Genomic DNA, 26,820 nt, shown 5'->3' with positions numbered 1-26,820 from the left:
GCTATTAATAAGTACGGTTGATTGAATGAATGAGCGCTTAGTAAATGCCATCATCACTATTAATAAATACTGTTGAATGAATGAATGAGCGCTTAATACATGCCATCATTGCTATTAATAAATACGGTTGACTGAATGAGCGCTTAATACATGCCATCATTGCTATTAATAAATACGGTTGATTGAATGAATGAATGAGCGCTTAATAAATGCCATCATTACTATTAAAAATACGATTGAATGAATGAATGAATGAATGAATGAATGAATGAGTGACGCCCTCCAGCGAAGACGTGGCCCCCTAGAGAGGAGCCCCGGGCGCATGCGCGCAACGTCGCCTCAGCGCTTCCGGGGAGCGTCAACCGTTGGAACGGCCGCTGGATGCGCGCGCACCTCTGGCAGCTGGTGGGAGGGGGGGAGGGAGGGTGACGGGAACCGTCCGAAGGAAGGGGGCGGGGCGAGCGAGAATCCCCGCTTTCTCCATCGTCGGGGGCGGAGGGGTTGGCGGCCTCCGGCCTCGGGGGGGCGCCGTGGGCTCCCCCTCTAGGCCGCCCCCTCTAGGCCGCTCCGTGGTGGGCGCTGCTCCCTCCCCCGCGGCCCCGCCCCCCGGCGCCTGCGCAGTGGCGCCGGTCGGGGCCGCCGAGTGTCCGCGTGCGGCGGCGGCGGCGGCGCGGCATCCCCCCGCAGCACCGGCTCTCCTCACGAAGGGGAGCCGCCACCCGGCCATGGCGATCCGCAAGAAGAGCTCCAAGAACCCGCCCGTGCTGAGCCACGAATTCGTCCTGCAGAACCATGCCGACATCGTGTCCTGCGTGGCCATGGTCTTCCTGCTGGGGCTCATGTTCGAGGTGAGCGGGGGGAAGATTGTGTGTATGTGTGAGAGCTTTTTTTTTTGTGGGGGGGGGGGTCGCCCTTTCCCTCCCCTCCCAAGTTCCTGCTTCCCCGCGTAGGGATACGTGGCAGTGATGGGGAGCGGCGGCGGACGGCCACGACGGTTTGCGAGAATACCGGAAGTGACGTCGGGGCGGGGAGCGGGGCGTGCTGGGAAATGTAGTCCCCGCCTGGCCGCCTGACGCCCCCACGCGGACTACGAGTCCCAGAAGCCTTCGCGGCGCGGCCCAGCCTGACCAGAGTCTCCCTTTCGTGCCACCCGGACTTATTGGGCGCCCCCCACACCGTCGTAATCATCATCATCATCATCATCATCAATCGTATTTATTGAGCGCTTACTATGTGCAGAGCACTGTACTAAGCGCTTGGGAAGTCCAAGTTGGCAACATCTAGAGACAGTCCCTACCCAACAGTGGGCTCGCAGTCTAAAAGGGGGAGACGGAGAACAAAACCAAACATACTAACAAAATAAAATAAATAGAATAGATATGGACAAGTAAAATAAATAAATAAACAGAGTAAAAAATATGTACAAACATATATAAATATGTACAGGTGCTGTGGGGAAGGGAAGGGGGTAAGATGGCCAGAGCCCTTTCGTGCCACCCGGACTTATTGGGCGCCCCCCACACCGTCGTAATCATCATCATCATCATCAATCATCAATCGTATTTAATGAGCGCTTACTATGTGCAGAGCACTGTACTAAGCGTTTGGGAAGTACCAATTGGCAACATCTCGAGACGGTCCCTACCCAACAGTGGGCTCACAGTCTAAAAGGGGGAGACGGAGAACAAAACCAAACATACTAACAAAATAAAATAAATAGAATAGATATGTACAAGTAAAATAAATAAATAGAGTTATAAATATGTACAAACACATATATATATACAGTAAATACGAGAGAATGACTAAGCCCCACCTTTCCTCATCTCCCACTCCCTTCTGACTCGCCCCCTTTGCTCCCCCACCCAGCCCCACAGCACTTAGGTATATATCCTTAATTTCATTTATTTATATTGACATTCATTCATTCAGTCATATTTATTGAGCGCTTACTGTGTGCAGAGCACTGTACTAAACGCTTGGGAAGTCCAAGTTGGCAACATATAGAGACGGTCCCTACCCAACAGTGGGCTCACAGTCTAGAAGACATCAGTTTATTTGTATTAATGTCGGTCTCCCCTCCCTGCCCCCCAACCGCCCCGGACTGTGAGCTCATTGTGGGCAGGGATCGTCACTTTATTCCTGTAGGGTACTTTCTCAAGCGCTCAGTACAGTGCCCTGCACCCAGTAAGTGCTCAGTAAATACGATGGAATGAATGTATGGACTGAGGGCTTGGGAGAGGACAGTACAACGATAAGCGGACACATTCCCTGCCCACAACAAGATTATGGTCTGAGTGGTGGGGAGGGGGAGAATCGTATTGATCGAGCACTTACTGTGTGCAGAGCACTGGACTAAGCGCTTGGGAGAGGACAATAGCATGTTAAGCAAGCACGTTCCCTGCCCACAACCAGCTAGAGGGGATGACCTCCCCCCCATCATCCCATCCTGGATACGGAGACAATCACTCCCATCTGAATCCGGGATAGACGGATCCAGAATTCATCAATCCACGGTATTTATTGAGCGTTTGCAGTGTGCAGAGATCATAATGATAGCATTTATTAAGCGCTTACTATGTGCAAAGCACTGTTCTAAGCGCTGGGGAGGTTACAAGGTGATCAGGTTGCCCCCCGGGAGGCTCACAGTCCTCATCCCCATTTTACAGATGGGGAACTGAGGCCCAGAGAAGTGAAGTGGCTTGCCCAAAGTCACACAGCTGACAATTGGCGGAGCCGGGGTTTGAACCCATGACCTCTGACTCCAAAGCCCGGGCTCTTGCCACTGAGCCACGCCGCAGAGATCTGTACTTAGCGCCTGGGAGAGGACAGTACAACAGTTAGCAGATACATCCCTTGCTCGTAGTAATCAATCAGTCGTATTTATTGAGCGCTTACTGTGTGCAGAGCACTGTACTAAGCGCTTGGGAAGTACAAGTTGGCAACATATAGAGACAGTCCCTACCCAACAGTGGGCTCACAGTCTATAAGGGGGAGACAGAGAACAAAACCAAACATACTAACAAAGTAAAATAAATAGAATAGATATGTACAAGTAAAATAAATAAATAAATACAATAATAAATATGTACAGACTTGTAATAGTAAGCTTACAAGTCTAGGGCAGAGCCCAGATTCATTCATTCATTCAATCGTATTTATTGAGCGCTTACTGTGCGCAGAGCACTGTACTAAGCGCTTGGGAAGTACAAGTTGGCAACATATAGAGACGGTCACTCATTCATTCATTCAATCGTATTTATTGAGCGCTTACTGTGTGCAGAGCACTGGACTAAGCGCTTGGGAAGTACAAGTTGGCAACATAGAGAGACAGTCCCTACCCAACAGTGGGTTCGCAGTCTAGAAGGGGGAGACAGACAACGAAACAAAACATATTAACAAAATAAAATAAATAGAATGAATATGTACAAGTAAAATAAGTAAATAAATAGAGTAATAAATATGTACGAACATATACACATATACAGATCGGTCTGGTCTCTCTTAAACTGAACATGACCACCACCTCTGTTGTGTTGGACGCTCCCGAGCATGTAGTGCTGTGCTGGGCACTCAGTAAGTACCCAACAAATGCCCCCTTTTAGACCGTGAGCCCACTGTTGGGTAGGGACCGTCTCTATATGTTGCCAACTTGTACTTCCCAAGCGCTTAGTACAGTGCTCTGCACACAGTAAGCGCTCAATAAATACGATTGATTGATTGATTGAGCCGGGAATGTAAAAAGAAGTTCATGAGAAGCTATGCGCCTTACTGGATCAGGCTCTGAGAGCCAAAAGGACCTGGGTTCGAATCCCGCCGCTGCCATTTGTCTGTTCTGGTGACCTTGGACAAGTCTGTGCCTCAGTTGCCATTCCAGCGCTTAGAACAGTGCTTTGCACGTAGTAAGCGCTTAACAAATGCCATCGTTATTATTGTTATATCTGTAAAATGGGGGTTAAGGCCGTGAGCCCCGTGTGGGACGGGGACTGTGTCCGACCTGATTACTTTGGATCTACCTCAGCGCTTAGTACAGTGCTCGGCACATAGTGAGCGCTTAGCAAATCGCAGCATTTTCCCTTCCCCGGGGGAGCAGGGAAGTCACAGAGATGAACACAGTTAGGTTTTTCTAGACTGTGAGCCCACTGTTGGGTAGGGACCGTCTCTGTGTGTTGCCAACTTGTACTTCCCAAGCGCTTAGTACAGTGCTCTGCACACAGTAAGCGCTCAATCAATACGATTGATTGATTGATTGATTTTGGCGGGCCCAGCAGCTGTCCCTGAGGTAGCGATTCCTCCCAAAACAGGGAATAAACCTGGCCGGTAGAGTTGTAAAATACGACTCTAATTTTAACTCAAGCGGTTCCTGACCTGGTTTATAGGAGACGCAGCGAAAGTGGGTGGAGAGGGACAATTTAGGAATCTTAACCGTCACCAAGCCGGTCTTTAATTATAATAATAATAATAATAATGGCATGTATTAAGCGCTTACTATGCACAAAGCACTGTTCTAAGCGCTGGGGAGGTTACAAGGTGATCAGGTTGTCCCACGGGGGGCTCACAGTCTTCATCCCCATTTTTACAGATGAGGGAACTGAGGCCCAGAGAAGTGCAGTGACTCGCCCAAAGTCACCCAGCTGACAAGTGGCGGAGCCGGGATTTGAACCCATGACCTCTGACTCCAAAGCCCGGGCTCTTTCCACGGAGCCACGCTGCTGCTCTGCTTCCAGCGCTTATAAGCGCTTTACGGGGTAACTGAAGCCAAAAAGTTTGATGAAAGGAGAACCGACCCTCGAATAGCGGAATTCCGACCCAAATTGGAGTCCATTTCGTGCCCCAGACTCAGTTTCCCATTCGTTTCCCCATTCACCGCGTTGGGTGACAAAACCGATCCATTTCCTTAGATGGAAAAGCCCTCCCAAAATCTGTACTGACTTTTCCCAGAACCGGTTCAGTTTTACCTCTTCCTTATCTGTCCAAGCGGGGCATTGGCAGAACAAACGTGACCTGTATATATGTATATATGTTTGTACATATTTATTACTCTATTTATTTATTTATTTTACTTGTACATATCTATTCTATTTATTTTATTCTGTTAGTATGTTTGGTTTTGTTTCTGTCTCCCCCTTTTAGACTGTGAGCCCACTGTTGGGTAGGGACTGTCTCTATATGTTGCCAATTTGTACTTCCCAAGCGCTTAGTACAGTGCTCTGCACACAGTAAGCGCTCAGTAAATACGACTGATTGATTGATTGACCTGTATCGAAAGAAAACAAAGGCACGACTCCGTATTAAACACATAGCCAAGTGTTGAACTGTATTGGGTATATTTTGGAGGTGCAGCGTGGCTCAGTGGAAAGAGCACGGGCTTTGGAGTCAGAGGTCGTGGGTTCGAATTCCGACTCCACCACATGTCTGCCGTGTGACCTTGGGCAAGTCACTTCACTTCTCTGAGCCTCAGTTACCTCATCTGTAAAATGGGGGTGAAGACTGTGAGCCCCACGTGGGACAACTTGATCACCTTGTAACCCCCCAGCGCTTAGGAACAGTGCTCTGCACATAGTAAGCGCTTAACAAATGCCATCATCATCATCGTATTTTGGAGGTGGAGCGACTCTTTATTTTGAGGATTCGTTTGTGGAATTTTTTTTCTTCATTGCACATCCCCGATGGGATAGGTATATATGTTTGTACATATTCATTACTCTATTTATTTTACTTGTGCATATCTATTCTATTTATTTTATTTTGTTAGTATGTTTGGTCTTATTCTCTGTCTCCCCCTTTTAGACTGTGAGCCCACTGTTGGGTAGGGACTGTCTCTGTGTGTTGCCAACTTGGACTTCCCAAGCGCTTAGTCCAGTGCTCTGCACACAGTAAGCACTCAATAAATATGATCGATTGATTGATTGATCTACACAAGACATGGTTGGTGATTTCCACTTGCGTCTATTCAAGTCCACCTGTCGGGGTTTTTTTTTCATTATTTGTTTTTGTTTATAATGGCATTTGTTAGGGGCTTACTAGGCACAAGGCAGTAGCACTGGGGTTGATTCAAGCCATTCAGGTTGGACACAATCCTTGCCCTACACGGGACTCACAGTCCTAATCCCCATTTTCCAGGTGGAGGAACTGAGGCCCTGAGAAGTGAAGTGACTTGGGCAAGGTCACACACCGCAGACAAGCGGTAGAGTCATCATCATCATCATCAGTCGTATTTATTGAGCACTAACTATGTGCAGAGCACTGTACTAAGCGCTTGGGAAGTACAAATTGGCAACATATAGAGACAGTCCCTACCCAGCAGTGGGCTCACAGTCTAAAAGGGGGAGACAGAGAACAAAACCAAACATACTAACAAAATAAAATAAATAGACTAGATAGGTGCAAGTAAAATAAATGAGTAATAAATATGTACAAACATATATACATCTATCCAGGTGCTGTGGGGAAGGGAAGGAGGTAAGATGGGATGGAGGGGGGACGAGGGGGAGAGGAAGGAAGGGGCTGAGTGTGGGAAGGCCTCCTGGAGGAGGTGAGCTCTCAGTAGGGCCTTGAAGGGAGGAAGAGAGCTAGCTTGGCAGGTGGGCAGAGGGATTGGGGGCATTCCGGGCCCGGGGGATGACGTGGGCCGGGGGTCGATGGCGGGACAGGCGAGAACGAGGTACGGTGAGGAGATTAGCGGCGGAGGGGTCCATCTTAGGAAAAAATCAGCGTGCGTTAGGGCAGAAGTGCCTCAGCCGTGCTGGGATTCCCGGAATGAAGCCCGGTTTCTGGGGATTTGTGGACCAGAATCGGGGGTGGTTGAAAATAGAAGGAGCCTTCAGCCTCCTTGGGCTTTTGTCTTTCTTTCCGGGGCCCCAGGCATCCTGGCCTCCCACCTGGTGGCTTGCTGCTTCCTGGGACAGCTGGCCTTCTTTCCTCTCATGGCCAGCAAGCCCTGCTCCCCAAGACCCTACCCAGTCATTCCCCCCAAGTCCTGGCCTTGGCCCCATTCATTCATTTATGCATTCGGTCGTATTTATTAAGCACTTACTGTATGCAGAGCACTGATGATGAGGGTATTTGTTAAGCGCTTACTGTGTGCAAAGCACTGTTCTAAGCGCTGGGGGGGGGATACAAGGTGATCAGGTTGTCCCACATGGGGCTCACAGTCTTCATCCCCATTTTACAGATGGGGGAACTGAGGCACAGAGAAGTGAAGTGAGACGTGCCCAAAGTCACACAGCTGACAATTGGCGGAGTGGGGATTTGAACCCGTGACCTCTGACTCCAGAGCCCGGGCTCTTTCCGCCGAGCCACGCTGCTTCTCGTTCTTGGAATGAATTGTACATTCATGTACAATTCAGCAACAAGGAGAGACAATCCCTGCCCTGACCTGGTTTATGGCCTGGAATGCTCTCCCTCCTCTAGTAATAATAATCAATCAATCGTATTTATTGAGCGCTTACTATGTGCAGAGCACTGTACTAAGCGCTTGGGAAGTACAAATTGGCAACACATAGAGACAGTCCCTACCCAACAGTGGGCTCACAGTCTAAAAGGGGGAGACAGAGAACAGAACCAAACATACCAACAAAATAAAATAAATAGGATAGTAATAATAATAGTGGCATTTATTAAGCGCTTACTATGTGCAAAGCACTGTTCTAAGCACTGGGGGGGGATACAAGGTGATCAGGTTGTCCCACGTGGGGCTCACAGTCTTCATCCCCATTTTACAGATGGGGGAACTGAGGCACAGAGAAGTTAAGTGAGACGTGCCCAAAGTCACACAGCTGACAATTGGCGGAGCGGGGATTTGAACCCATGACCTGTGACTCGTGCTCTTTCCGCTGAGCCACGCTCCTTCTCGTTCTTGGAACGAATTGTACATTCCTGGAATGTACAATTCAGCAACAGAGAGAGACAATCCCTGCCCTGACCTGGTTTCTAGGAGACTCAGCCAAAGTGGGTGGAGAGGGACAATTTAGTTATCTTAACCGTCACTATGCTGGTCTTTACGGGGTAACTGAAACCAAAAAGCGTGGTGAAAGGAGAACTGACCCTCGAACAGCAGAAATCCCACCCAAATTGGAGTCTATTTCGTGCCCCAGACATCACCCTCCCATTTGTTTCCCCATTCACCGCTTTGGGTGACAAAACCGATCCATTTCTTACGTGCCCTCCCCAAATCCGTACTGACTATTCCCGAAACCGGTTCAGTTTCATCTCTTCCTTGTCTGTCCAAGCGGAGCATCGGTAGAACGACCTGTGTCGGAAGAAAAAAAGGCACGACTCCGTATTAAACCCATAGCCAAGTGTTATGTACAATTCAGCAATAAAGAGAGACAATCCCTGCCCACACTGGGCTTACAATCTAGAATAGGGGAGACAGAAATAAAAAAAAAACTAAATAGGCATCAATATAAACAAATAGAATTATAGATATATGCACATCAAAACAAGTAAACGGGCATTAATGTAAATAAATAGAATTGTCGATATGTGCATATGTACACAAGTGCTGAGGAAAAGGGGGGCTTAGGCACCCAATTGACTCCTAGTCCACCCTTTCACCTTCCCTGGTCCAGTAGTAGCTGCGGAAAGCTTACTGTGTGCAGGACACTGTACTAAGCACCTTGACGGGGGCGTACAATTGAATTCGTAGACAAGATTCATTGTGTTGGTCCGGGACTTTTTTGTAGCACTGGGTTAGATACAAGTTAATCAGGTCAGATCGAGATACGGGGTCTCTCAGTGTACGGAGGAGGGAGAACGAGCATTGAATCCCCATTTACAGTTGAGAAAACGGAGGCACAGGGAAGCGAAGTGACTTCCCCAAGGCCCCAAAGCAGACAAGTGGCGGGGCCAGGATTAGAACCCAGGCCCGCGCCCTTGCCGTTCGGCTACGCCGCTTGCCAAGATCCCCCACTCTCAAGGAGCCGACGACCAAGCCAGGGCTGGCGGGCGGGATGACAAGACTCCGTAATCGCAGATCCAAAGCCGGAAAAGGGACAAAGTGAACGAGTTGGCGCTTAATAGGCTGCGTGAGACAAGTGCGTTCATAAGTGCCCGTGGTGCTGAGGAGGGAGTGGAAGAAGAGGTGATTTAGGAATGACGGGAAGAGATTCTGGAGGAGGGAAGATTGGAGAAGGGCTTTGAGGAGGGGGAGAGCAGGTCTGCAGGGGGGAAGAGTTCCCGATACAGGGGAGGTTGCCAGCGGGAGAGGCGAGAACAAGGCACGGCGAGTAGGCGAGCTGAAGGGGGAAAAAAGAGCGTGAGCTGGGGTTTGGTGGGAGAAGAGTGTGGATAAGTAGAGGGAGCTGATTGAATGCCTTACAGTCAAAGGTCAGAAAGCTCTTTTCATCATCATCATCATCATCAATTGTATTTATAGAGCGTTTACTATGTGCAGAGCACTGTACTAAGCGCTTGGGAAGTACAAATTGGCAACATATAGAGACAGTCCCTACCCAACAGTGGGCTCACAGTCTAAAAGGGAAATATGTACAAACATATATACAATGTTCTAAGCGCTGTGGGGGGGATACAGTGTGATCAAGTTGTCCCACGTGGGGCTCACAATCTTAATCCCCATTTTTACAGATGAGGGAACTGAGGCTCAGAGAAGTTAAGTGACTTGCCCAAGGTCACACAGCAGACTTGTGGTGGAGGTGGGATTCGAACCCACGACCTCTGACTCCAAAGCCCGGGCTCTTTCCGCTGAGCCACGCCGCTTCTCTGCTTTTCCTTAACAGAAGGAATGACCCGCTAGATCTAAGCCTTACATGAAGCAGCCTGCACAGCAGCAGTCTTGGGGGCAAAAATCTAAAAGTCTGCCCTTGGCTTGGTCTCAGGCATTGCGAGCTTCTCATCTACGCTGTCATTTTCCACGTACATAAAACGTTGTTTTGCATTCTGTGACAAGAAGTCACTCTAAAAACTGGCACTGGGGAGAAGAACATGTGTGCAATGCAGAGTGTATTTTGTTGTTGTCGTAGTTGGGGTATTTATTGAGCGCCCGTTAGGTGACTGTACTGAAGGGCTTGGGAAAGTACAAGACAGAAGCGGCACGTGTTCTGCCCACAAGGAACAGGCATAAGTGTTCTAGAAAGCTAATTCGGGAAGGAAAGCATAAAGATAAGAATGCGCGGCTTGTGCACATTTATTCTTCCCAGCTATTAACCTTTCAACATTTGAAGGCAGACGGAAATGATGGGAAGTGACAACTTCGTTGTTTGGACCGCGAACTAGTTTGATTTCTTTTTAAATAGTCCGAAGCAACCGTTCTGTTAGAAACGTGCGCATTTGGAGATGGTTGTGAAAGGCAACTCGCAGCGAAATGGGCAGTGGGATTTATGGAGCCGTCGGCGAGTGAGAGGCCAATGCCGTTTGGCGTTCCGGGTTTCTTCGGAAACGGAGGTGAGACGGGGGTCTCTGGCCCGGAGCTTACGGTCCGAAGAAAGATAAGCACGATGGCCCAGCGAGTGGAGGTGTGATTCTACTTTATGAAGTCTTTGCTTTCGATCGTCACCCTAGAATGCGGCTCTTACCCTCCCTCCCCCAACTAAATATATGATTCCACCTGGATAGAACTTGGAGATGCCATGGCTGCCTGGGGTAATAATAATAATAGGTGCCAGGCACTGTATTAAACACTGGGGTGGTTACAAGCAAATTCGGTTGGACACAATCCCTGTCCCATTTGGGGCTTACGGTCTCCATTCCCCATTTTACGGATGAGGGAACGGAGGCCCGGAGAAGTGAATTGACATGCCCAAGGTCACCCAGCAGACAAGAGGAGGAGCCGGGAATTGAACCCATGACCTTCTGAGTCCCAGGCCCCTGCTGTAGCCACTACGCCTGGTTATTACGGCAACGACTCTGTTGTTTTTTCCTTCTTTTGGAACTAATCAATCAATCAATCAATCAAATTTACTGAGCACTTACTATACTGAGTGCTTGGGAATGTATAATAGACACATTCCCTGCCCACAGCAAGCAGTCTTGAGGGGGATCCCTCTGTGGGGTAGGGACCGTCTCTATATGTTGCCAACTTGTACTTCCCAAGCACTTAGTACAGTGCTCTGCACACAGTAAGCGCTCAATAAATACGATTGATTCGAATCCCAGCTCCGCCTCATGTCAGCTGTGTGACTTTGGGCAAGTCACTTAACTTCTCTGTTCCCCAGTTACCTTATCTGGAAAATGGCGGCCAAGACTGTGAGCCCCACATGGGATAACCTTGATAACCTTGTAGCTATCCCAGCGCTTAGAACAGTGCTTGGCACATAGTAAGCACTTAACAAATGCCACCATTATTATTAGTCCAGCACTTAGAACACACTTGGCACATAGTAAGCGCTTGACAAAGCCCCTGTTCATCATCAAGACAAAAGAGTGGGTAGACTGCTGTAGACTGGAAGCCCCTTATAATAATAATAATAATGGCATTTATTAAGCGCTTACTATGTGCAAAGCACTGTTCTAAGTGCTGGAGCTGTTATAAGGTGATCAGGTTGTCCCATGGGGGGCTCACAGTCTTAATCCCCATTTGACAGATGTGGCAATTGAGGCACAGAGAAGTTAAGTGGTTTGCCCAAGGTCACACAGCAGACAAGGGGCGGAGCCAGGATTAGAACTCACGTCCTCTAACTGCCAAGCCCAGGCTCTTTTCCGCTGAGCCACGCTTGTGAACACCTGTTGTGTCGTCGTCTCCCAAGTGTTCAGTACAGAGCTCGGCACACAGTAAGCGCTCAATAAATCCCTCAGGATTGATCGGTATCCAAACCCCCAGTTTGGTTAGAGCAGCATCTTTGTCTTCCTCTAGATCTTATGACCTCTGGGCATCCATGCATCCAACAAGGATGCGACGAGTGGTGTCCCAGCAATTTTTTTTTCCATCCTCTGTCTGACCAGCCCCTTTTTCCGGCCTAATCCCATCCTTGTAATCCTTTGGACCAGACTGTTATTCCCCTCCGCGCCCCCACCCCGACCCTCCCATCCCACATAAGGCAGGGTGCGATTCAGGTGGTGAAGCTTTGCGGCCGGGACTCGGAAGATTGTCTTCGGCTTCCGCCCGCCAGTTAGGAAAGCTGTCTCTATTTGAGGCTCCTGCAAATGCACGCAGCAGGTTAAACATCCCGAAATAACACATGGCATAATTGCCGGCAGAGTCGTCACCCGGCTCTTCCATCTTCCCCTCAGCCCCCTTGTTTTGACACACGCTCACGGCACCTGCATCGCTTGCCCTCATTTGGCTAGCAAAATCCGCCCTGACGCACATATTGGCGCGCGCGTTTGTGTGTCTGCGGTCTCCGTGTGGAGATTTCCCCAGGGGCCGCCCTGGCAGCTCACCGAAATCCTCGCCCAGGAGAAATCCTGGCCTGCTTTCATTCCCGGGGAGGGTGATCCCATCCAGCGCCCGGAGGGCAGGATGCTGGGGGAGAGGCCCCAGGCTGGATGGGCTTCGCGGGAGGTTTCTGGATTTCCCGGACCCAGCTGGGCTCGGGACCCCCACTTTTCCTCCGTAATTGGGGAGTTCGGCAGCTCCCCAGCCACAAGAATTGCCACTATAGCTCAAGCTTCTTGTACAGCTTGGCCAAATTGGATTTGAAGCGCTAAGAGCTGACAAGGGCAGCTGGGGGGTGACAGGAGAGAGAGAGAGAGGAAGTGTGTGGGGGGGGAGGGAGGGATGTCAGGCACCAATACAAATAAATAAATTACAGATATGTACATAAGTGCTGTGGGTCTTGGGGGGGGGATGAATAAAGGGAGCAAGTCAGGGTGACACAGAAGGGAGGAGAAGAGGAAAAGAGGGTTTAGTTTGGGAATGCTTAAAAAAACCCCGACCCTCCTCCCCGCTTCCCTCTCACCCCCCCCCCCCTTCTCTGCTTTCTCTCTTTTTTTCCTCATCCTGGGTTTTCTCCTTTTTCAAAGGAGCAGCTGTGTGATGTTTCACCCCCCTGTGGATCCGGTGACTTCCACTGGACTCCTGTTTCTCAGCCAAGGCCCCCCCCTAAATTTACCACTTCTCCTCACCCCCCCTTCACCCTCTTTCCATGAGCACCCCAAGCAGTCTGGAGTCTTTGGCCAGTTTGAACATTGGACATTTTTTCATCTGTTTGCAGATTACAGCCAAAGCGGCGGTCATCTTCGTGACTCTACAGTACAACGTGACCATCCCAGCCACAGGTAAAGTCCATTGACAATTTCCCCCGGGGTCCTTGGCCGATAATTCCATATATCCTCATTTCTCCTTTCTGATCATCCCTAATGTACAGATCTTCCCTGGCCTGAATGAGCATGGGTTTATTTTTTTTCTGTCCTTCCCTGTCCCATTACGGATCTCTCTCCGCTCAACCCTCAGCACCCCCCAAGTTTTGGTACCAAACCCGTCATTTTAGGCTAACAGGTCCTCAAGGCACAGTGGGTTTTATGCATTTGTTGAACATTAAATTATCCGCGTTATGGGAATGCAGCTCAGGAATCCGTAACCCAGGGCATTCAGAAGAAAACTTTTGACCTTACGAGGGGTTACCTGGGAGACTCCTGGAGTCACTTTTCACATTTCATTTGAAATTTACCATTTCAGGAATCGGTCAGTAAACTCTCTGTAATCATTTGGGGAAAATGTTCGGGAAATGAGGCCAGACTTGGCATCATATCTGTGTGTGGGTCATGGGCGTGTTTTCCAGTCACAGGTGGTCCTTGACTTATCACAGATGGAATTAAATGGCTTATTTTATTCTGTGCTCCCGAGGCGTTTTTGAAGCGAATCCTTCAAAAACCTAGTCATTTGAATTCTTTAAAGCCGTTGGATTCGCTTGGTCTGAGAGGAAAAAACCTGTTCGGTTCGCAGACTGCCTTCCAAAACCTTTAAGGTACCTTTTCTTTGTCTTCTTGGCTTTCAGAAGAACAAGTTCCAGAAGCCGCGTCTCTCTACTATTATGGCATCAAAGATTTAGCTACCGTTTTCTTCTACATGCTGGTGGCAATAATTATTCATGCCATAATCCAGGAGTACGGGTTGGATGTGAGTACCAGCCAGAGATTTCTCCCGGTGGTGAGGGTCTGGGCAAGGGCTGTTTGTTGGGTGGCCTGCCACAAGAGAAGCAGCATGGTCTAATGGCCATGAGGGAATGGGGCTCTTATATATTTCAAGTTTTCTTGCTAAAGAGACTCTGTTGTTTCATTTCATAGCAACCACCTCCTTCCTTCGGGATGCCACCTCTCCACCCCCGGTGCCCTTGGGGTTTTGCCATTGCCTGGCATCCAGGACAGGGCCCTGTCCTAAAATAAGCCCGATCCTTGTGATGCCTCTTCCGAGATGCCCAAAGCCCGGACTTCTTCTCCCGGCCCCTGGAATCCTGTCTTCCCCGCTCCTTTTTTTCCCACGACCCTCAACATCACCAAGAATTACTCCTGGTGTCTCTTCTTCCTAAAGCCTTCTTCCCCCCCAGACCTAACTCCCAATCCGTGGAAGCGGGTGGGTCTGTGTCGTCTGGTAACGAAACCACTTCTTCCATTTCAGAAAATTAACAGGCGAATGCACTTCTCCAAAACCAAGCACAGCAAGTTTAACGAGTCTGGGCAGCTCAGCGCATTCTACCTTTTTTCTTGCGTCTGGGGCACGAGCATTCTGGTGTCCGTAAGTAACTTGTCGCTCGAAACTGTCGGCTCTGTAATACCCGTGTGTAAAATGCAGGCCAAGAGCCTTAGCATTTCATTATAACATGACACTTTCCTCTGAACTGGAAGTTTGGCTGTAAATACCTTTTTTCCCCCCCTCACTTAGGGATCTGATCAGTTGATTGTATTGATTCAAGCACTTGATGGGTACCGAGCACGTGGCAATGTACAGTAGGGTTCCCTGCCCTCCTGCAAAGCGAATGAGAGGGCTTTTTTAAGTTACCAAGCATTTTAGGAATAGAATCATCATCAATCGTATTTATTGAGCGCTTACTGTGTGCAGGGCACTGTACTAAGCGCTTGGGAAGTACAAATTGGCAACAATAGAATAGAATGAATTGCACAGTAATAATAAATACTATAGTACCTGTAAGCGCTTACTTTGTGCCAAGCACTGTGCTAATACTGAGGTAGATAAAAGTTAATCAGGTTGGACACAGTCCCTGTCCCATTGAGGGCTCACACTCTTAATCCCCATTTTGTAGATGAGGTAACTGAGGCCCAGAGAAGCGAGATGATTTGCCCAAGGTCACACAGCGGACTCAAAACTCCATAATAGACCTAGAAAGGGGGTAGAGGACATTTTCTTGGGTTTTTCGTCTTCGGGAACTCGGAGCGAGCCGCGGATTAGAGCGGGGCCCCGGGCAACTTGAAAGCCCAACATGCCTGTTCAGATGATTTGGAGACGGTCTGACGAATGGGAAAGACCTAGCCGCCATCCCACCCGCCTTGGTTTTTCCACAAGAGCCTACTTCCCAGGGTTCTGGGGAATCTGCCCTGATTTGGTCTGGTCTTTTAAACCATTTGGGGGGATGCTGTCATGAAACTCTCTCCATCCCCTCTCCATCATACCCTCTCCATCATCCCCATCTTACCTCCTTCCCTTCCCCACAGCACCTGTATATATGTTTGTACATATTTATTACTCTATTTATTTTACTTGTACATATCTATTCTATTTATTTTATTTTGTTAGTATGTTTGGTTTTGTTCTCTGTCTCCCCCTTTTAAACTGTGAGCCCACTGTTCGGTAGGGACTGTCTCTATATGTTGCCAATTTGTACTTCCCAAGCGCTTAGTACAGTGCTCTGCACATAGTAAGCGCTAAATAAATATGATTGATGATGATGATGATGATGAAACTAAAACCAGCCGAAGGTTGGACTTTGCCATGAGTTTCATCTTATTTTTTATATCTTTCCCCTCCCCAGGAGAATTACGCTTCGGATCCGACCATACTGTGGAAGGGCTACCCCCATACCTTGATGCCGTAAGTTGTTTTTTAGTGGGGTTTTCTTGTTTGAGGGGGGAAAAAAGTAGTGGTGTCATCCTTTCCTTCTCAAATTGACGCCACGAAGCACGTGATGTATTTTCAAAGACTATTGTCAAAGCGTGACTGAAAAATGCAGAATGGCGATTAGCCTACCGATTTGGAATTAAACTGCCTAAGACCCCCGTCTACAGTTTGTTTCGGAAGTCTTCCCCAATTTTTTTTTCCTTTTTTTCGCTTTCTGCAGATTTCAAATGAAGTTCTTCTACATATCCCAGTTGGCTTACTGGTTTCACGCCTTTCCAGAACTGTACTTCCAGAAAACCAAAAAGGTAAACCCGACACTTGGGGCTGTCAAATTCAGAATCGGTGCTGAGGGGAGGGGTCAGGGAGAAGCCACAGTCTCCCGTAGCCCAGTGGGTCAGGCCGCGGGTCGCGAGGTGTAAACGGACTTCACCATCCTGTCTTTGACCTCCCTTCACTTCCTCCTTGGACCATCGAAGCGTCCCTTCCCGCCCTCGTCTGCTGTGTGACCTTGGACAAATCACTTCTCTGAGTCTCAGTTACCTCCTCTGTAAAATGGGGATGAAGAGTGTGAGCCCCTTGTGGGACAGGGACTGTGTCCACCCGGATTGACTCGTATCTACTACAGCGCTTAAAACAGTGCTTGGCTCAGTAAGTGCTTAGCAAGTACCACAATTATTATTGTTGTCCTGCCCAGAGGGCCTGACACAGGCCAGTGAGTTTCCGCCCTTGGGTCCCCACAGACCTCGGCAGGAAGCCACGGCGAGCTCTTTAAGCCCGTAGATCGTGTCGTTCCTTCCGTGCCTTCTCCCTGGCTTGCTGCCGCGGTCTAGGTTCGGGTGCTTGTCTGTGTGGGTGGTTTTGTGTGTGTCGGTGATATTTGCTGTTTGTTGTGAGCTTGCCTGTTAAACGTGCTTTTTGCGGCACCAGGCGGTAGGAGGAATTTACTGAGTACTGCTTCCTGTTGAGTGTTTTCCCTCTTCGGCATCAGCGAGGAACGTGTGGCTTTCTCTGACTCTCCTTTCTTTCTTCCTTTCCTTTCCTTTCCTTTCCTTTCCTTTCCTTTCCTTTCCTTTCCTTTCCTTTCCTTTCCTTTCCTTTCCTTTCCTTTCCTTTCCTTTCCTTTCCTTTCCTTTCCTTTCCTTTCCTTTCCTTTCCTTTCCTTCCTCCCTCCCTCCCTCCCTCCCTCCCTCCCTCCCTCCCTTCCTTCCCTTCCTTCCCTTCCTTCCCTTCCCTTCCTTTCTTCCTTTCCTTTCTTTCTTTCCTTTCTTTCCTTTCTTTCCTTTCTTTCCTTTCCTTCCTTTCCTTCCTTTCCTTCCTTTCCTTCCTTTCCTTCCTTTCCTTCCTTTCCTTCCTTTCCTTCCTTTCCTTTCTTTCCTTCCTTCCTTCCTTCCTTCCTTCCTTCCTTCCTTCCTTCCTTCCTTCCTTCCTTTCTTTCTTTCTTTCTTCCTTTCTTTCTTTCTTTCTTTCTTTCTTTCTTTCTTTCCTTCCTTCCTTCCTTCCCTCCTTTCTTTCTTTCCTCCTTTCCTCCTTTCCTCCTTTCTTTCCTCCTTTCTTTCTTTCCTCCTTTCTCTCTCTCTCTCTCTCTCTCTCTCTCTCTCTGTCTTTTTCTCTGTCTCACTTTTGTTCAGTCTCTCTAGAGAGTTGCCCAGAAAAGACTTAGGGGTCAGCTGGAGCCCTCCCAAGTCTAATGTGGTAGAAAAGTTGAGCGGGCTTCAGGCCCTGCCTGCCTTCCCCGGAGTCCTTCCTCCTGTGTTGCTCAGTCTTGCTGTTGTTGCAGTGATCGGGAAGGCCATCACTAGGTAGCGCGGAAGGTTTTGCCCTGATTCCACCTCCTCCGCCCCCCCCCCCCCCCTTCCCCAGGCAATTTGCCTGTGGCCTAATTGGTTTTCTGCACTTCTGAGCACTTGTGGGTCACGCTAATAGGCCTGGCCGCCTTGATCTGTCTCTCATTCATTCATTCATTTCAATCGTATTTATTGAGCGCTTACTGTGTGCAGAGCACTGTACTAAGCGCTTGGGAAGGCCAAGTTGGCAACATATAGAGACGGTCCCTACCCAACAGCGGGCTCACAGTCTAGAAGGGGGAGACAGACAACAAAACAGAACGTATTAACAAGATAAAATAAATAGAATACATATGTACAAGTAAAATAGAGTAATAAATCTATACAGACCTGGTCTTGCCAGTGGGAGCTCTCCCTCACCTCAATCCCTCTCCCTCCATGGAGCCTGCTCTTTAAGCTGGCCCAGGCGTCTGGCAAGGGGGATTTCAGCCAGGCCTGCAATCTCATTTTTTTTTTTTATTACGTCCGCACTTCGGAGCTGTCTTTGGCAGCTAAATGTCACCATTAGAAGTAACTGTTTTGAGTAATTAACAGATTTGTAGTAGCATCTGCCCCATAGGAGATTTTGAAGTTGACTCTCGCAGTACGGCTTTGGGAAGGACTCCGTGTGGAAACAGCTGATTAGGGGAGACACGGAGTCTCCCGACGGACAGGGACCATGTCTTAATCTCCACCTGTGTGTTCTCTCCCAGCGCTTAGTTCAGTGCTCTGCACACAGGAAGCGCTTACTAAATAACATCACCACTACCAGTGCAAGCGTAGGCGGCATCAGTTCCAGCAGCTCTCGCTGAGCCTGCCAGGGGGCAAGTGGCACTTTGGGACGGGCCAGTGCGGGTGACGTCTTGTTTGCTCTGGAGGGCAGAGAGGAAGAGCGGGTTTGGAGGGCTGGTTTTGGGGCTGGATCATGTGAAAATAAACCCATTTTTCTCAGTGAGGTGTCCTTACCTTGTCAATGCGTAGTTCGGCGTTCGGTTAGAATTGGCAGCTGGAAACTTCAGAGCAGTCGATCACTAGCATTGACTGGACGCCCACTATGCACACATTGCTGTACTCAGCACTTGGGAGGGGTATTGAAGAGCTTACTAGGTGCCAGGGACTAACCTAAGCGCTGGCATAGATACAAGCTAATCAGGTCGGACACAGTCCGTGTCCCACATGGGGCTCGCGGATTTCGTCCCCGTTTTACAGATGAGAGAATGAGGCCTCGAGGAAGTGAGGTGACTTGCCCAAGCTCACTCAGGAGACAGGTGGCAGGGCTGGGATTAGAACCCAGGTCCTCTGACTCCTAGGCCTGGCCTCTTTCCACTAAGCCGTTTGGAGAATTACTCAACCTAATTCCTGCTCTCAAGGAATTTACAAGCTAGCAGGATAAAGACCCTAAAATAAATTACCGCTAGAAAGAAGGGAAAGGGAGTTTGCCCTAATTAAGAGATTGTGTGGGTGAGATTTATATGAAAGGGCTAAAAGAGATGGGCAGTATTCCCTTAACAGTGGACAAACTTATTTTATTTTGTTAGTATGTTTGGTTTTGTTCTCGGTCTCCCCCTTTTAGACTGTGAGCCCACTGTTGGGTAGGGACTGTCTCTATATGTTGCCAGCTTGTACTTCCCAGGCACTTAGTACAGTGCTTTGCACACAGTAAGCGCTCAATAAATACGATTGATTGACTGATTGTGGGCCTCAGTTTCCTCATCAGTATAATGGGGAGAAAATATAGATTGTGGATCCCAACTGGGGCTGGGGCTTTTTGATCTGAGAACATGTATCCACCCCAGCGTATGGCATGTGGTTTTTGTTAAGTGCTTACTATGAGAAGCAGTGTGGCTCAGTGGAAAGAGCACGGGCTTTGGAGTCAGAGGTCATGGGTTCGAATCCCGGCTCCACCTCATATCTGCTGTGTGACCTTGGGCAAGTCACTTAACTTCTCTGAGCCTCAGTTACCTCATCTGCAAAATGGGGATTAAGACTGTGAGCCTCAAGTGGGACAACCTGATCACCTTGTATCCCCCCCAGCGCTCAGGACAGTGCTTTGCACATAGTAAGCGCTTAACAAATGCCATCATTATTATTATTATTATGTGGCAAGCCCTGTTCTAAGCACTGAGGTAGATTTAAGCTAATCAGGCTGGACACAATCCCTGACCTACAAGGGGCCCCCAGTCTTCATCCCCCATTTTACAGATGAGGTGACTGAGGCATAAAGAAGTGAAGTGACTTGCCCAAAGTCACACGACAGACAAATGGCGGAGCCGGGATGAGAACCCAGGTCCTTCTGTCTCCCAGGCCCGGGCTCTTCTCGTCAACAGCATAATTATTAAATACTTAGGTGGAGCAGAGTTGCTGAACAAGGCCAAAGGAAGTGATTAGAAATTAATCGGGGACGAATCCCCTGGAGGAGATGTGATTTCAGTAGGGTTTTTGGTGACCGCCTAATGTGAAGCGTCGGCAAATCACTTCTCTGGGCCTCAGTTACCTCATCTGGCAAATGGGGATGGAGACTGTGAGCCCCAAGTGGGACAGGGACTGTGTCCAACCTGAGTTGCTTGTATCCACCCCAATACAGTGCCTGGCACATGGTAAGCGCTTAACAAATACCGTAAAATTAATTAATTAAAGTAAGGTGCAAATTCAGAATGATAAAATATATGCATAGTAGCTGGCCTTTTTAAATATTTCCATTGTTGGGCATCTGGCGGGTGAGGTGAAGTGGACCTTTTCTCCTGTGGATTTCTTTTCTTGGATTTGTACAGAGACTATTGTGGGATTGTCTGGAAATGCGCATGGCCAGTTTGCTGTGGGAGCTGACCTAGAATTGGGCTGAATTTTTTCATTTCATTGCCCGCCCGCCTCTTTATAAGGGAAAAGCGGAAAGATTTTTTTCTGCAGGCTGGTTCCGGGACTGCAGAAATGAGAGCCGTATCTCAGTTTCCCGATAACTGGGCGTAATCTCTGGGCTCTGTAGCCATGTCTCAGGTCCGGAGGGCGGTGATCTGAAAGAGGGGTGGGCTTGGGATCGATAAATGACAATAATAATAATAATAATAATAATGGTATTTATTAAGCGCTTACTATGTGCTAAGCTCTGGGGAGGTTTCAAGGTGATCACACGGGGGGCTCACAGTTTTAATCCCCATTTAACAGATGAGGTAACTGAGGCCCAGAGAAGCGAAGTGACTTGCCCAAAGTCACAGAGCTGACAGTTGGCGGAGCTGGGATTTGAACCCATGACCTCTGACTCCAAAGCCCTTGCTCTTCCCACGGAGCCACGCTGCCTCTCTGATCAACTGATCAGTCAGCGGTATTAATGGAGCACTTATGGTGTGCCGAGCACTAGTTCTGGGCACTTGGGAGAGGATGATATAACAGAGTTGGTAGATGTGTTCCCTGCCCCCAAGGAGCTTCCAGTCTAGAGGGATGGGGGTGGGAGGGAATCCAATGATCCAGGGGCTCGGTTCCTCGGAAGAAACCGGGGAAGCCTGCCATCTTCCCCCTCTCTTAGGGACCTGATTTGGATTCTCTCTCTTCACCCTCTCATCAGTTGGGCTGGCAGAGAGGGGAGGGGAAGAGCCCGAGAGCTGGTCTCGGCTGGCCGGGTCCCGTGGGGATTTAAGAGCAGGAGCTACAGCAAGTGGAATTGGAAAAGTTCCATAGGCTCCGTGACGAAGCAGCCCCCGGCACGCGCTCTTGGGAGAACCGGGTCCGCAGCGGGACATTCCGGTCGTTGGGGACTTGGGTCGTCACGCAACCAAGGGAAACACCCCGGATCTTGAGCGGGATATGTGTTCCACCTCCGGAGCCGGGCCGAGGATCCCCCCCCCATCCCTTTGGGGTCCCCCGGTGGAGTGTGGGGTCCTTCCGGTAATCATGGGTCAGAGCGGGAGAATTTTTCGCCAGGCATTTATATCCCCTTTCCGCCACCCGGTCTCTAACGTATCTCTCCGCTTCTCAGGAAGATATTCCTCGGCAGCTCGTCTACATTGGGCTTTACCTCTTTCACATTGCCGGCGCTTACCTTCTCAAGTGAGTGGCTTTGGTTTTCTTCGGGGCCCAGCCCGGCACCCCTCAATCAGCGGCACCGGAGGCACGCTAACTGCGCGCCGAGCCCTGCGGTAAGCGCTTGGCAGAGCACGTTTAAAGCAGCCTCTTTCTGCTTCCGCCTCAACAGCCTGAGCCGCCTCGGACTCGTGCTGTTGGTGCTGCACTATTTTGTGGAGTTCCTCTTCCACACTTCCCGCCTGTTCTACTTCAGTGATGAAAAATACCAGAAGGGGTGAGTTGACTCTGTGTCCGGCGTTGGGGGCCAGCGATCCGGTGGGTCCGTCCATCCCGGCCCTTAGTTCCCAGCTCCCAGCTCCGGGTGATTGTTCGGTTTTGTCGGGCCCAAACGGAAGCAGCCGTCTGTGGGGAAAACGGGCTGGTGAGCTGTTGACAAGAGACCGGAGAGGGGTGGGGTTGAGGCCCCCCAAGAGCGATACCAGGGCCGACTCGGGTCCGTGGGGTCTGAAATGGGGATTAAGCGTCTCTTGCTCCCGTATCCGGACAAGCCAAGGCTCAGGCCCCGGGAACCTGGTGGCTCTTTGCGGCCTCCCGTCCCCGTCGTTTGTGGGAAAGTCCGCGTGCGACTGGGGGCCTCGGTATCTCCTCGGCAGGTTCTCCGTCTGGGCGGTGCTGTTCGTTCTGGGCAGGCTCCTGACTCTCATCCTGTCCGTCCTCACCATCGGCTTTGGCCTGGCCCGAGCGGAAAACCAGGAGCTGGACTTGAGCACCGGGAATTTCAACGTGCTGGCCGTCAGGTACGGGCCCTCGGCCTTGCGGCCTGGGTCGCTCTCTCTCGACGGGAGCCGAATTGGCGAGGTGGGCTGTGGGCGCCCGAGGGCCCGGGCCCGGGAGAAGGGCGAGTGGCCGGGCAAGCACTCGTTTCCCCCAGTAAGGCCGGTGGCTCACGCTTGAGTTGAGTAGAGCCAACTGGGCGAATCTCCCGGCGGAAATTGGGAGGGAAAGTCCGGCTTTTCGGAAGGGCTGTGGGAAATGGAGAGCAAGTCGGGGCTGGAGCAGAGGCCTGGAAGGGGCGGCGATCTGCCGAAGATCTGGGGGAAAAGGGTAAACGGGGTGTCCGTGGTGGCACTCACGTCTGCTGCTTCCAACCTATCCCCAGAATCACTGTCCTGGTGTCGGTTTGCGTCACTCAAGCGTTCATGATGTGGAAGTTCATCAACTTCCAACTCCGAAGGTGGCGGGAGCACTCTTCTCCTCAGCCCCAGACCGTGAAAAAGAAGTCCACGGCCACGAAAGGCAGACCTTCCCGGAAAGACAAAGGTCCGTGCCCCCCCCCCCCCCCCCGGGCCAGGGTGATGGGGGAGAGATGGGCCCAGGGGAGAGCTTGGGGTCTGGATGAGCGGGGTGGAGAGGAGGAGAGCGTGGAGTTTGGAGAGAGGAGGGACGAGGAAGACCGATACGGTGGGAGGAGCAGCAGGGCCTGTCCTGCTGGAAGGAGCGCTGGCCTGGGTGTCAGAGGACCTGGCTTCTCGTCCCGGCTCTGCCGCTTGTCTGCCGTGTGACCTCGGACAAGTCGCTTCACTTCCCTGGGCCTCAGTTCCCTCCTGTCAAAGGGGGGATGAAAACCGTGAGCCCCATGCGGGGCGTGGGCCGTGTCCAACCCGATTAGCTCGTGCCCACCCCAGCGCTTAGAACAGTGCCTGGCGTATGGTAAGCGCTTAACAGATATTTTTTTTTAAAAAGAAAGGCCCCAAAAGAGCGTAGGAACCTGAATCGTCTCAGCCGCAACGGGATGCGGGGGCGGGGGTGGATGCTGTCGTGGAACAGACCCGGGGAGGGAGGGTCTGGAGCATTTGGGGGGGGTCTGGAGAAGGGGGATTGGATTGTTCTCGTCCCAAAACTGAAGAATATGAACAGCCCAGGTCCGACCTCACAGGCGCTGCAAGTAGGCCTGGAGAAAGGCCAGTTTCTCCCGCACCTCCCCATCGTACGAGGCCCAGCTTTTTAAACCTCCCAGCCGCTGCTCCCGTTTTCCTGCCTCGTTACGGTGTCGAGGGCAGCGTGGCCTAGTGGATGGAGCCCGGGCCTGGGAGCTAGAAGGACCCGGCTCCTAATCCCGGCTCCGTCACTTGTCAATCAATCAATCAGTCAATCGTATTTATTGAGCGCATACTATGTGCAGAGCACTGTACTAAGCGCTTGGGAAGTACAAATTGGCAACACACAGAGACAGTCCCTACCCAACAGTGGGCTCACAGTCTAAAAGGGGGAGACAGAGAACAGAACCAAACATACCAACAAAATAAAATAAATAGGATAGATATGTACAAGTAAAATAAATAAATAAATATTTTCTCCTGTAAAATATTTGTCTCCTGTAGTGGGACCTTGGGCGTGTCATTTCATTCCTCTGAGCCCAGTTCCCTCCTCTGGAAAACGGCGGTTAAGATTATGAGCCCCGTGTGGGACAAGGGACTGTGTCCAACCAGCTTGTATCTACCTCAGCGCTTAGTACAGTGCCTGGCACGTAGTAAGTGCTGAACAAATACCATTTAGGAGGGGGCTTACCAGGTGCCAAGACAGTTGGGTGGCAGGCAGGTGGGGACGGGGCGATGCCAGCCATCGAATCGGGGCTTCCTATCTGCAGAGGGAGGGTGAGCGGGGAGGGGACCGCATTCCCATTTGACAGAGGGGAAGACCGAGGCCCAGAGAGGCCAAGGGCCCGACGCTGGGTGACCCGGCCGGCCAGGGCCGAGCGGAGTCTCTGCTCAGTCGCTCTGTTTATCCATCAGCGCCCCGACGAAGGATTCTCTCGTTTCCAGAAAACGGCGTCAACGGAGCGGTGACTTCCAACGGAGCCGACTCTCCCCGGAACAGGAAGGAGAAATCCTCATAACGGAAGCGTCGCCCCGAGGCTCGCCCGAAGGAACGTCCCCAAAGAAACCCGCTTTTCACGCCGAGCAGCCCGACGGCCCTCGAGAAGAGAGCTTTCCGTTTCCGAAGCCGCCGTCCTTGCTCCTTGATCCCCGCTATCGTATTGTTTGAGCATCCTTTTGTCTTCTTTTTTTTTTTCTTTTTCTTTAAAAGGGCAATTGGGGGGAGGGGAAACTGTGGCAAAGGGACCATTTGCTCCCACTCAACTTTCTTACCTTTAAGGTCTGCCCTCCCGGGGGGCGCGGGTCGGGCCCGGAGCCGAGGTGGGGAGGAACAGGGACACCCCTCGACCCGCCACAATATCCCTGCCTTGGCTGCCCGAGGAACCAATCTTCCCCACCTCCGCTGACCTATTTTTTGTTTTCCTTAATCCCCTTGGCTGGGGGAAGCGGGAGGAAGGCCTGTTCCAGCTACAGCTCATCATTCAGGTTCTCTTCCCCCCCCCCCAAAAAAAAAAAAATGGAAACATCGCCAAGGTGAAAGTCAAAATTTTAAAACGTTTAGATAGCCTCTAATTTTTAGGAGTATGATTTTTTTTTTTTCAGTAAAAATTGCAACTGGAAAGCTAAGATTTGTAAAACCATCCGGATAAGTGTGCTTGATTTTTTTTTTTTTTTTGTCGGTAGTGGTCGTCCGTGCTTCCCCCTCTCCCCCATATTTAAAACCAAACACACCTATGGTTGGAATGGTGCAGTCAAATCGTCTCTACTAAATGGAAGCATTTCGTGTACAAAATAAAAGCGTATTTGTGAGGAACTAACACCCGATCTTTCTTCAGGCCCCGAAAGCTGGAAAGGCAACTCAGAGGCACGCGGTAGACGGCCGAGCCCCGATTTTAAACGAACCCTTTTCCCGAGCCCGTCCCGGACGGAAGCGTCAGCGTCCGTTGTCCTTGGAGCCGGTCTGGAAAGTGATGCCACCAGACGCGCCCGGGACGGGGGGACGGGGGGTCCTCCGGGCGGGTCGTATTGCCTGAATTCTTCAAGTGCAAAAAGTCGCTCTATAGGAAAGGTATTTTTGGATGAAATGTACGTTTGTTTCTCGGCCAGGCGGGTCAGAAAAGCATCCGGCCGCGATCCCCAGGCCCCGCCGTGGCACACGAGCCACCCCCTGGCTCCCGCGGCCTCCGCTCCCGGCTCCCGTTTCCCCGCGGAGTCAGGCGCGGCCGGGCACGCGGAGCCGTCCGGGGCAAAACCCAAGCGAAATAAAAACCGTTTTTACTTTGACGAGCCGCGTCACTGTCTTTGGTGGGCCTTCACCGAGCTCCGGTGGGGGTGGCGGGGGGCCGGCCTGCTTAGAGAGCCGCGGGGTGTCCTCCGCACGATTGCCACATGTTCCGTGGGCTCAAAGGTAAGCGATCCAGTGGGGCTCACTGCTCCGGGCGTGAATTATAATTCTATCAGCGCTTAGAACAGTGCTTTGCCCATAGTAAGCGCTTAATAAATGCCATTATTATTATTTATATCGATGCCTGTTTACTTGTTCTGATGTCTGTCTCCCCCCCCCACCCCACCACCACCCCCAAGACTGTAAACCCGTTGCGGGCAGGGAATGTCTTTATTATTGTATTGTACTTTCCAAGCGCTTAGTACAGTGCTCTGCACACAGTAAGCGCTCAATAAATATCGAGTGAGTGACCCTCGAGGCTGTAATAATAATGATGGCATTTGTTAAGCGCTTACTATGTGCAAAGCGCTGTTCTAAGCGCTGGGGGGGATACAAGGTGAGCAGGTTGTCCCACGACTGTAGGGAATGGGTTTATCGTTCTGTTGTCCTCTCCCAAGCGCTTAGTACAGTGCTCCGCACACAGTAAGAGCTCAATAAATACGATTGAATGAATGAATGGGAGAGTACAATAAAACGGGATAACAGATATTCCCTATCTGCAACGAGCTTACAGACATTAATAGAAATAAATACAATTAACAGATAGTCAATCAAGTTTGAGTGCTTACTGTGTGCAAGCCACTGTACTAAGCGCTTGGGAGAGTACAGTATAATAATTTAAGAGAAACAGCATGGCATAAGGGATAGAGCATGGGCTTGGCAGGCAGAAGGTCATAGGTTCTAATTCCG

The 26,820-nt window shown here is 50.4% G+C and overlaps 1 protein-coding gene across 2 annotated transcripts; it reads left to right on the top strand.

Annotated features, from left to right (window-relative positions):
• Positions 1-643: 643 nt before the first annotated feature.
• TRAM1 (translocation associated membrane protein 1) lies at positions 644-25,190 on the top strand. 2 transcript variants are annotated; one of them, XM_038766703.1, is made up of 11 exons: positions 644-848; positions 13,113-13,176; positions 13,896-14,017; positions 14,516-14,632; positions 15,885-15,943; positions 16,191-16,275; positions 21,764-21,834; positions 21,980-22,084; positions 22,464-22,607; positions 22,970-23,130; positions 24,633-25,190. In XM_038766703.1, the coding sequence occupies exons 1-11, from the start codon at positions 726-728 to the stop codon at positions 24,704-24,706; spliced, it is 1,125 nt and encodes a 374-aa protein (XP_038622631.1). In that variant the 5' UTR covers positions 644-725; the 3' UTR covers positions 24,707-25,190. The 2 variants fall into 2 exon arrangements, with proteins under 2 accessions (XP_038622631.1, XP_038622629.1); XM_038766701.1 differs by having other exon boundaries at positions 24,603-25,190.
• The last annotated feature ends 1,630 nt before the right edge of the window (positions 25,191-26,820 follow it).

Source organism: Tachyglossus aculeatus, chromosome 25 (genome assembly GCF_015852505.1).
Source record: "Tachyglossus aculeatus isolate mTacAcu1 chromosome 25, mTacAcu1.pri, whole genome shotgun sequence".
NCBI classification, from domain to species: Eukaryota; Metazoa; Chordata; class Mammalia; order Monotremata; family Tachyglossidae; genus Tachyglossus; species Tachyglossus aculeatus.
Note: the sequence above shows the minus strand (reverse complement) of the source record. Positions and strands in the feature narration are given on the sequence as shown.

What these genes read in the sequence shown, in the direction of transcription:
- TRAM1 (XM_038766701.1), top strand. Translation starts at nt 726, where the DNA reads ATGGCGATCCGCAAGAAGAGCTCCAAGAACCCGCCCGTGCTGAGCCAC. An exon ending in TTCAACGTGCTGGCCGTCAG is followed by an intron (nt 22,608 to 22,969) that starts GTACGGGCCCTC and finishes ACCTATCCCCAG; the next exon opens with AATCACTGTCCTGGTGTCGG. An exon ending in ACCTTCCCGGAAAGACAAAG is followed by an intron (nt 23,131 to 24,602) that starts GTCCGTGCCCCC and finishes TTTATCCATCAG; the next exon opens with CGCCCCGACGAAGGATTCTC.